We start from the raw sequence: 11,495 nt of genomic DNA, 5'->3' as shown, positions 1-11,495 counted from the left end.
TAAAAAATCTTTTTATGATGCCCTAATCTCCCTTACCTTTTTTAAAAACAAAAAATTCCATTCAAAAGTGTTCCAAAAATTAAAAGCAAAAATATTATTTTGTGCCACTCCAAATTTGCCGGTCGGTTGAAAAGAAACTCAGTGAGCTCTGATTGATTTAGGCTCTCTCTAACATGACGGAGCTTCTCTAGTATCTGCCTCTCTGCTCTGCATGCACTTATTTGATGGTTCGTTTTATCTCTCTTCATCTTTTATTTTATTTTCTTTTCAGATCTCTTTACATCTATTCTATTGATTCCGTTAATGTTGTTCAATCTTGCAATCTGATGGCTTTACGAACAGACCCTTTTGTTTTCTTAAGCGCCTGTTTAATGTTGAACTTAAATTCATGTGCTCTGCGAAATCCATTTCTGTTTTTTGATTTTTTTTTAAAAAGTAAATGCTCATTTTGTTTCATAATTTACATGCGGATACCCTTTTGATAGTTATGCTAAAACTTGATGCAGAAATTGAGGAACACTGTAAATAGGCAAGTTTCAGTAGAAATGGGGCAGTCTGATGCTGTTGAATATGTTAATATCAATGACCAACCATCTTCTCCTAGAGTCCATGGCACTAAAAAAGTATCAATCTTGCCACTTATTTTCCTTATATTCTATGAGGTTTCTGGGGGGCCGTTTGGTGTTGAGGATAGTGTAAAGGCAGCTGGTCCTCTTTTAGCACTTCTTGGTTTCTTGGTGTTTCCGATTATATGGAGTGTCCCTGAAGCTTTAATTACTGCCGAGATGGGTACCGTGTTTTCTGAAAATTGTGGTTATGTGGTTTGGGTTTCATCTGCCTTAGGCCCATATTGGGGTTTTCAGCAAGGTTGGATGAAATGGCTAAGTGGGGTTATTGATAATGCTTTATACCCAGTTCTGTTTCTTGACTACTTGAAGTCTGGTATCCCTGCGTTGGGCAATGGGTTACCTAGAGCCTTTGCGGCGTTAGCTTTGACTTTTGTTCTCACTTTCATGAACTATAGGGGTCTAACCATTGTGGGATGGGCTGCTGTTCTTTTAGGGATTTTCTCACTCCTTCCTTTTGTGGTTATGGGACTTGTGTCCCTTCCCAAGTTAGAGCCTTCAAGATGGCTTGTAGTAAATTTAGGTGAAGTGGATTGGAATTTGTATTTGAACACCCTGTTTTGGAATCTCAACTACTGGGACTCAATAAGTACACTAGCTGGAGAGGTGGATAACCCCAAGAAGACTCTTCCAAAGGCTTTGTTTTATGCTTTGATCTTGGTCATTTTTGGGTATTTCTTTCCCCTTCTAGTTGGAACTGGAGCTATTCCATTAGATCGCGACTTGTGGACCGATGGTTACTTTTCAGATATCGCTAAAGTGCTTGGAGGAGTTTGGTTGAGATAATGCATCCAGGGGGCTGCAGCAATGTCCAATATGGGCATGTTTGTGGCTGAGATGAGCAGCAACTCTTTCCAACTTTTGGGGATGGCTGAGTGTGGAATGCTACCTGAGTTTTTTGCTAAGAGGTCTTGTTATGGGACTCCTTTGATTGGAATCATATTCTCAGCATCTGGTGTGGTTTTGCTATCATGGCTGAGCTTTCGAGATATTGTAGCTGCAGAGAACTTCCTGTACTGTTTTGGAATGGTTATGGAGTTCATAGCATTTGTATGGTTAAGGATACAATATCCTGCTGCATCTCGTCCCTACAAGATACCCACTGGCACTGTTGGAGCCATTATCATGTGTATTCCTCCAACCATATTGATTTGTGTTGTGTTGTGTTGTGTTGTGTTGGCTCTTTCTTCTTTAAAAGTTGCAGTTTTAAGCGTTGGTGCTGTGGTGATTGGTCTCGTAATGCAGCCTTGTCTCAAGTGTGCTGAGAAGAAGAGATTGATGAAGTTCTCCACTAGTGCTGAGCTTTCAGATCTTCATGGCCCTGAGCAGGAGAGTGTTGATTCATTACCAGAGTAACCAATCTTGGCTACAATGGGAGAGGTCAAGATCCAACTACAAGGGTTCTAAGCAGTCACTATTTAAACCTTGCTTCAGGATGTCAACTGCAGATAATTAAGTAGGTGCAACAAGTAAACCCATGATCTCTTATTTATAATTGTGGATGCTAGTAATAAGTGGCCAAAAGCTGCTTATCATTTGTTGTTTTGGAGTGATTATAGATGATAGTGTTAATTTAACATGTAGAAATATGCAAACATTAGTAGCTTAAAGTACCATATAAGTTAGATCTCAGTAGATTGTAGCACTATCTCATGGTGTGCAACTATGTATTTCAAGTTGGGGAATTGTGGATCTAGCAATTGTTGCCACATGCAGATTCCTGTTAGAACCAGCAGCGTAAAGATATTCTACAGTGGTTCTAATATTCTTTTATCTAAAGATAGTTCATCCAGACAATGATTCATACTTGATAAGTCAATATATCTGCTGCAACAAACTCTCATATATAAAATCCTTTTGGAGTCTGGAGCATTTATCATAAGGTTAGAACATAGCTTTCACATTGTGCTGGTTATTGTGAAATTTCAAAAAAGAGATGGAGAAATAGCTTTCTTCTTAAGTTTTTGCCAAATGTATTGATAAGGTTAGGAGTTGGTATACATACAGCTGTTGTATGCATAAAGCATGCTGTGTGACAGTAGATCAATATGAATGGTTATTTGTGACTTTATTATGACAGTCAAACGGCTATATTTATAGCAAGATATCTAAACAATTTTTTGTATTACTAGAATGTTTGACAGTAAATGGAAGTCAAAAGGGAATCAGGGCTGGCATCATTTTCACTTCTTAGAGCACTAGCGTACAGTAACTATTTGCAAGTTTAAGGCTGCAATCAATGAGCAGATCAAGTGGCTTCAGTCTATCGTATGTTGCTGTCTCTTTGAATTCTTTTTTCTATATCATTTTATCTTCTTTTTGTCTTTATATCAGTTGAGTTATTACTTGTCTTTCTGGGTTTGTGTTATAGTGGGGAATTCAACGTGCTCTATGTACCGCACCATGTATGCATATAATGCTTAGGACAATTTTGCTCTCAGGAACCCTGCCTAGCAATTACTTAGGACTCATATTTTTCCTAACTTTGTCACTACTTTGATTGCATCAAGCGATGAATAATGTCGTAATCAGAATTTTCAAGGGGGAATTTGGCAATATTGGCCCCTTTAGAGTTTGAAAAACCAAAGAATAGAGGCTCCTTATTTTGTATGGTACCATGGTATGCTCCGTATGCCTTTCTTCATGAGAAAGTGGCAGATTCTCATCCAATTTAATTTCTTTTTATTTCGGGCCAAAATAAGAAAATTTTCTACTCACAAGCCATACTCTATTCTTGATGAACATTAGGCTGCAGTTCAAAGCATGGATCCTCAAAATCAATTGTGTCGATGATATGTGGGTGTGTTCGACATTTTTATTAATAATTTAGTAGTCCCTAAAGAAATTCTTCTATCAACAAAAATAATTTGTCCAAAAATAATTTTTCTACTCAACGGCCATCAGTAATTCTTGATGAACATTAGCTTGCAGTTTAAAATATGGATCCTCAAATCAAAATGGTAAAATTTTTTCATGAGTGATTTTTTAACTAAACGGGTGATATTAGATTTCATTTCTTGTGTCGATAGTATGTGGTGTAATTGATATATAGGGAAGAATTGTAGTAGTGCCCGAAGAGAACACAAAATATAGTCAACCATAAAAAATAAAAGTCAATTTTGTATTTATTTTTTTATTTTATTCTATATTACTTGAATTTTATAAAATTAGTAGGTTTGTTGTAAGCAATCTTATTTATCCCTTTGAAATAACTAATAGGGTCCTGTTATGTTGCAACAGTGGTATGGTACCACTGTTGTTTTCAGCCATTAGATCTTATTAATGCAACTGTACAACTATAGATCCAATGATTGAAAGTAACAATGGTACCGTACCACTATTGTATCATAGTTTTGACCTAACAAACACGTAGCGTCAGCCGTGAATTACAACCGCACAACCGCTACACACATAAAACAGTACAAAGTGGTGCAGTTAAAGCAAGCGTTTAAGTAGTGATTTAAACTGATGCTTTCTAGCAAGTTTTTCTATTCAAAAGCTTCCGGGCCGTGCCATTGGGCTTTTGAATTTGGTCAACAAAAGTCCAACATGCTCTGTTCAAACTTATAATTCTCTACTATTACCTTACCCGACAATACAATCCAAGTACCTGGCAGCCACACCGCATACTTCCACTATCATCTTCTTCTTGTTTACTGTTGATAATATTGCATTTATCATTTTCGTCTCACTTATGCAAAAGAATAATTGTGACTTTTTATTCTCTTCCAACCCTTGCTACTTGAATTAGATGATCGTATAGGAGCAATCAAATGAGTCCTCCTCGCAACATGTGACTTTGGAAATGGATGTCAATGCCTCGTGTGTCTATCAGAATACTGATTCAAACGGAGCTGATTTGCAAACGCATATTAATCAGAATGACGTCTACTTTATAGGGAAAGTAAGGCTTCTGCTCTCTTGCATAGGTGAAAGTCCCTCTATTGCCCTCCTCCTGAAAAATCTTAAGAAATAAGATGCGCACAAAATTGAATGCTGTCTTTTAAGATTTATTTTTTTCAAAAGAAATTTGTTGTATTTTACCATGAAAGTTGTTAATTTACTGAATTACAAACTTATCAATTAATTTGATGTTGCACAGCCTTTTGCTTAACATATTGCATTCTTATTTTAATTTTGGAGCAATAAAATTTTTTTCTACCATCACTACCATCTGATCAAGTATTTGTATTATTGCACAACATCTACGGAAGTAGTGATTAGTCTTGAAAGTGGAAGATGTCTATCTGTATCCTTTCATCCCAGATAAATTGTCATATGATCGTAGGAAAAATTGTAATTATTTTTTAAAATTTATTAGTTAACACCTTGAAAATTCTTTTCCCCAAAATAAAATTGCTCTAAAAGTGTCCAAATGTGGTGCTAAGGAAGTCATTCTTAGGAAACTTTGTTTAGGAGAACAGGACTTTTAAGCATGAGGTTTAGCAAACACTAATGAATTAAAAAAGAGATAGTTGTTGGATGAGTTAGATAGAATGCATGAGCTAGAAGTATCATGTGTCTCTACTATCAATATCTCAGCAACATCAAAGCTGAGTTAGGCATGCCAAAGAAAGACAAACCATTGAAAGTTGTGTAGCCACTCACGATGTAGCAGGTGATGTAAAGTCTTGATATTGCTTATAGATACAAGACGATGTAGCCATTTTTGAGATTTTCTCTTAAGTTAGATGGGCCTTTTTATGATTATGTCTGAATTATGATACTCCTTACTTGGTTTACCTAGAAAAACTATGTTTATATGGATGTGACTTGGGGGCAATCTATGTATTTGATGATAAATCTGGCCGAGAAAGCTTATATTGCTAGGCAGAGGAAATTGACTGACCATAAGCTCTCATGTTAAATCCATCACTCAAAAGATGTCGGACACTTGTAATCCTCATTATCTATGACTTTCTTGTGCATAGGCCATGTTTTGTGGAGAGCAGTCAAAATTTCAAATTTAAAATCTGATCCATAATTTAAATAACTACATAAAGTTATACAGAACTTATTAGACTTTGATAGCTCTTAGTAACCCAATCGTCATGATATCGTATAGTACATATTAATGTCGTAGTAAAAATGGAATTTTGTTTCTAATATATCTTTGTTGGCCATGATCATAGTGGTTACAATGAACGTTGCTGCTACTGTTGCTGCTTTTGTTATGCTTTTTTAAAGTTCTATTTATCCCATTATCTTGCAGGTTATACATCCATTTGATGCTCAAGCAAATGGAAAGCTAAGTCTTTCAATTGATGATTATATTGTGGTTCGCCAGGTACTTTCCCCTCTAAATACCAACACATAGATTTTTCTACTCTGCTATTAACTTATCCTTCTAACAACTTATGATATGTGGAATTTAGAACTAATGCTTATACTTATTTGATGTTCAAAGCACATGGCATTTTGTTCTTAAAATTTTGATTGAAAAGCAATGAGTTAACAAATGATGGTTGGTTTTCTTTCTTCCTACCATATATTCCCTTTTACATTGAAGTGCAAATCAGAATATAGTAGGGTTGCTAGCTCAGTTCTAAACCACTCAGTTTACCCTTATAGCCATGTGAATTTATATCTAGTTATGCTTCCATAGTTATGTTGTTATTTCAGTGATCACAACTAGTTCACTCATTCTACGTAAAAGAATTAGTTTTCCCCTTAGGTCTTTGAACGGTCAACTTTTGTTTAATTCACCGTTTTAGTTATAACTTCTCAAGGTTGCTCCTATTGGATGGTCGGAAGGTGAATGCAAGGGCCAAGCTGGTTGGTTTCCCTCGGCATACGTAGAAAGACAAGAAAAAGCCCCAGCTAGCAAGATATCAGAAGCAAACTCCTCACCCGAATGTGATGCGACTTCTTAATGAACTCTTGCCAAGTATCTATATGTTCTTTTTCTTGTATTATATTGCTATTTTAGTTTATAGAACGACTGCGACAATTGATAAGTGGTTTGATTGCTTCTTTTAATGAAATCTTACTAAACTCGAAGTAATATGTGTGATCATATGCATTTTAATATTTGTATTTATCTCCAAGTTGAGAAGAATATCTGTAGTAACAATTGTGTTTCCAAAGTGCCTTGAAAAAAAATACACATCATGTTGAGCAACAAATTTTTACTGTTATGAATCTGACAGTGATAAGTACTTAAGAGAAGGCATCGATTCACTGATGATTTGAAGAAAGTTGGTGTTGAGTGCAATGCGCGTGAAATCCATATTCAAATATTCCAAACTCTTGAAATGAGGAAAACCTAGCAGAAACATTAAACAATAAAATAAATAAATAAAAATGTTGAACACGTAGGACACCATTGAGTGAGTTCACAATCAAAGCTTTTCTTTTACCTTGACCGCGTAGGAGACCGTTGACTTTACCACCCAACATCGACAGATTTTTTAATGAAGGGAATATTGATGCAATGCTTTGCAGAAGGCTTATATGGAGAGAGGAGTCGTCCAATCTCAAATATTCCAAGTTGGTGAAACTGTGCAACTCTGTTTAGATTTAGAAGGAAGGAGCAACAAATTTAGCTTAATTAATAATACGGAAAAATTAATTAATTAACAATTAATTTATAAATTTGGCTACATCCGTACCTTTTACTTACCTCGAGTAGTTGTCACTGTTTTCGTAAAACTAGTAAACGAAAGGTGAAGAGTGTTGAGGGATGGGAATGATCCCATTGACTGTAACAACTTGCTTCCATCTCTAATTCCAACTCCCGATAGATGCAGGCTTTTCAGCTTCCTCAAACCTCTGTAACCTGTTTAATAATAATAATTAGGAAATGATTGAAAAAAAAATCAAAATTTATTGTCTAAATTTAGATCTAAACAAAATAAATGACTAATTCAATTATGACTCATTTCATATTTTATGCTTTAGGAAAAGAGCAACATCGTTTTTCAATTGCTGTAAAGATTAAAGAACCGAAATCAAATCTTTATTACATTCTTTTTTTGAAATAATAGTATTACGTTTTGTTTTTTGAAATAATATGAATTCTCTGTTTCTTTATTTTTTTTAATTATGTTTTTGTACATTTTGGGCCTTCCCTAATCAAACGAAATAAATTAATGTAATTAAATAATATTTTAATTGTGTACCTTGAGGAACCTCGAAATTGTCTATTTCATTGTAGCTCATGTCCAACTCCTCTAAGTTGCTCAAGGAATCAAATTCTGCAAACATGCCAAGACGCCAAGACTTAAGACTTAAAATAGAGTTAATAAATCAATATGAACAAATGATAAATTTTATCATTTTTAACTGGACAAAATTGTAAATTAGTCATGGGGTATTTGCTTCACAGTTAGAGTAATTTTTTTTTTAATCTTAAAGTCAAGACATACAAAAGTACAAGATGAAATTATGAGAAACATTGAAAATTGTATTTATGAATTGCTTAAAACTATTTTTCTAATATTTACTCATAAAAAAAATTGAATTCAAAGCCTTGAATCTTATTTTAGCATGTTAATGAAAGAGTTGGGAGAAGAGATGACGTTTTTATTATGTACCTTTAACATCAATACTTCCCTCCAACCTATTACCACTTAAATATAATAATGCTAATGATGAAAGACGAGCCACAGATGATAAGATGCTATTGTTGAACAAGTTATAACTTAAATCAAGCCTCTTCAAGTTGCTCAATCTTTCTAGACCTGCAAGTAAAATCAAAACAAAGATCACATATGATGTTTGGTGTAATTTCAAAATTAAACATTTTAAAAAATATGTAAAAATTGTCAATTGAATGAATATGCATATAGCTGCTCAGTCTTGATATTCGACTTAAATTAGGAGAGCGAAATGTAATTTAATTGAATTAGACGAAGCACCTTCATTCTCAACAAAACCGGCTATGTTGTTGCCATGTAAATCAAGTGACTCAAGTTGTTGGAAGGGAGTAAACAAAGAAGCATTCAGATACCAGCTGTACTCTCGCCAATACGTGCCAAAAAGGTCTAGCGCTATCAGTCGGCCTGTGGTGTTGCTGCACTCAACCCTTTCCCACTGACAACAATCAGTAGCTCCCTCATCATCTACCCGGTTGGGAAGATAATTATAAGGATCATTGAAGAAATGTTGCAGTCGCAAAAGAGCAAATCTCTCGTGATCCAAACATCCTTCACTCCACCCACCTTCTAATATTATTAATAACAGAACAAACATTATCACCATTTTTGATTTTGAACCACCCATTCTAACTATATCTTTAAGTTCTAAAAAACACACACTTTTTCTATCTCTGTAACCAACCAAGGCTCTATGCTATTTGTTTATAACACATCTAACAATTTATACACCCAACTAGCGTATAGTTGACTTATTTGGTTGTCTTCTGCAACTCTTTCATGCATTAATTTTCTTCCCATTTTTTCCATATTTGTCGTTTTGCTATAATTTTCTACAGTGACGCGTTTTGAGCTATCAACAAAGGATAAATGAGATAGATTGAGATGACAAATGAACAGAAACTATGAGTATGTGTGTTTAGTAAGAGAACGATTATACATTTTTATTATATATCAACCCAACAATTAACTTTAAACAATTATAATAAATAAAAATATGATGTTAAAAAATAATACAGAACATGAATAATATATTTTTGTAAACAAAATTTGTGTAACCATTTATCAAATTAAAGAGTATAGGTGTGATTATCAAAACAAACCGTTGAAGTGTCATTATTATTATTTGTTCCTTTGAAAAACACACCATTATAAAAGGGCAGAAAGACTTCCACACATTTTAAAAGTCTTTAGGCCTTTTTTCTATTTTTTTTTTCATTTGTATTTTGTTCCACACGGCCAAATATTAGATTTTACATGTTTGCCATTTTGTGGAAATTCTATTTCTATTTTTTTACTTTAGCAAGTAGGTGGAGTCAATTCGGTCAGCTAATCAATTATTGTTAGTTAGCAAAATAAAATTTTTGGCCAGGTGCATGTGTTGTAAAAAAGTTTTTTGAAAAAATTATAATAATGGGAACTTGTCTTTATGTCTTTCTAACAATTTACTACTGCCAAATCTTTACAGCTTCACTTCTCTGGTTCAATTGTCGCCACAAAAGCACAAGTACTTTTTTCGTCCAATTAATTAATGATCAATCTAAAATTATATAGGTTGGTCGAATATTCCCCTAAAATTAATTAATTTTACCGAAAGAGAATTATTAGACAGATCAAGTGTGTCTAGTTTTTGTGTTGTTTTGTGACAATCAATTTGGAAACTCTCCACTGAAGTTAACGTCTGAGAGATCAACATACTCCTAGTGATGTTAATGGAAGAAGAATTTATAAGAGGAGAACATAGAGTAATTATCCTCGATCAAGGAAGGTACCATTAAGTCTAGAATATGACAGTCAATGGCAGAAAAATTAATAAGCGTGTAATCCATGAACAAAGATTTTAAATCCTTGAAATTTAGATAACCTAAAAATTTACATTGAACAAGAAATAAATCAACAATGCCACTTTGATCACATAATCGATGAAACTTAGGATATATAATCAACACTTGTTAATTTTACTATTAAATTACTATTTTTTCTGTATTATTTGAATAAGGGAGTTGATTTGGAGAAACTCTCGCTATAATTGATGAAAATTAGGATATAATCAATGCATATTTATTAACGTATAGAATTCGTATAGCATTCGGTTTTGTATATAGAAGTCGTATAGAATTCGGTTTCATATTTAAAGCAATTAGATTTGTATATATATTATGAATCTGTAATGCTTTTCTACCTGGGATTCTATTCTTTAGGGTTGTACATCTATATATATATGTAGCAACGTTAATGCAAGGAATACAAGAGTTTTATTCATAAACTCTGTTCTTTATTTTACAATATTCATTTTATTTTTAAATTAATACTTTTCCATTATTATTTGAAGAAGGGAATTGGTCTGAAAAAATCTTACTGCAACATATATTATTGACACGATGATGCTAATAATAAAAACCCTAATATGATTGTTTGAAAATGTGAGATCTTCAAGGGTTATCATATAAATGAGAGGAGATGAGGAGATATTTACAGTAAGTAGATTGGAAGTAAATCTTGAAGAGAGGTTAAATTTGTCAAACGCCAAGGTAAATTACCCCTTAGATCATTGTTGTCAAAATTGAGTCTTGCAGATGCACCAACTCATGTAGACCTGAAAAATCATTCATCCTTTGACTATATAACAATTAATAAATATATAAAATATTTGAACATATATATTAAATGATAAATGAATTAATAGTATAGCATTGTATATGTTAAATTCTTCAAAATGTAACATAGAACATACACTTGATAATTTTGTTCTATTAATTTAAGTTACGCTTATGGTTATTTCAATTAATTTAAGCTAAAATGGATATTTTCATAATTTTATCACATAATCAAGGAATAAATGTATATTTTAAGATGCTAAAAACAGTCAATAGTTAAGGGAAAATTAAAGGCAGAAATGGTCTAGTGACTATTTGAAATATTGGTGGTGGAGTGACAATAATCAATTTATTTAGATGTGCAATTAAATTTGCACTATAAAAGATGCATAATGGAGGATTAGAAAGGTCATAATGGGGGATTGAAATAATAACATAATAAAGTTAAAGTTGATGTCAATTAGGGTTGCAAAAAAATAATAAATGATGTTGTTTTCTAGTTTTTGGAAGTCATGAGAAATAAATTTTGTCGCTTTCTTGATATATATAGTGGCTAATCAAATAATCGGGGATTAAAATAAATAACATAATAATAAAAATATGGAAGTTCAAGTTGATGTCGACTGGTTTGTGTAAATAAAATGCATTGACTCTTAAAAAGACATCAATTTTATAAA

The 11,495-nt window shown here is 33.2% G+C and overlaps 1 protein-coding gene and 1 pseudogene across 1 annotated transcript; one reads left to right on the top strand and one right to left on the bottom strand.

Moving 5' to 3' along the window:
• Window positions 1-500: 500 nt before the first annotated feature.
• Window positions 501-6,618, top strand: LOC18040209 (annotated as a pseudogene).
• A 142-nt stretch (window positions 6,619-6,760) lies between these two features.
• LOC18040377 (receptor-like protein EIX1) lies at window positions 6,761-8,849 on the bottom strand. Its single transcript, XM_006432781.2, has 6 exons — window positions 8,486-8,849; window positions 8,162-8,308; window positions 7,748-7,822; window positions 7,249-7,404; window positions 6,986-7,135; window positions 6,761-6,891 (listed from the first exon to the last, which is right to left on the bottom strand). Exons 1-6 carry the CDS (start codon window positions 8,847-8,849, stop codon window positions 6,761-6,763), a joined length of 1,023 nt encoding a protein of 340 aa, XP_006432844.2.
• Between the last annotated feature and the right edge of the window lie 2,646 nt (window positions 8,850-11,495).

The sequence above is a fragment of the Citrus clementina genome, unplaced genomic scaffold, assembly GCF_000493195.1.
Source record: "Citrus clementina cultivar Clemenules unplaced genomic scaffold, Citrus_clementina_v1.0 scaffold_5, whole genome shotgun sequence".
Taxonomy (NCBI): Eukaryota; Viridiplantae; Streptophyta; class Magnoliopsida; order Sapindales; family Rutaceae; genus Citrus; species Citrus x clementina.
The sequence above is the reverse complement of the archived record's forward strand: the minus strand, read 5'-3'. Positions and strand labels throughout refer to the sequence as shown.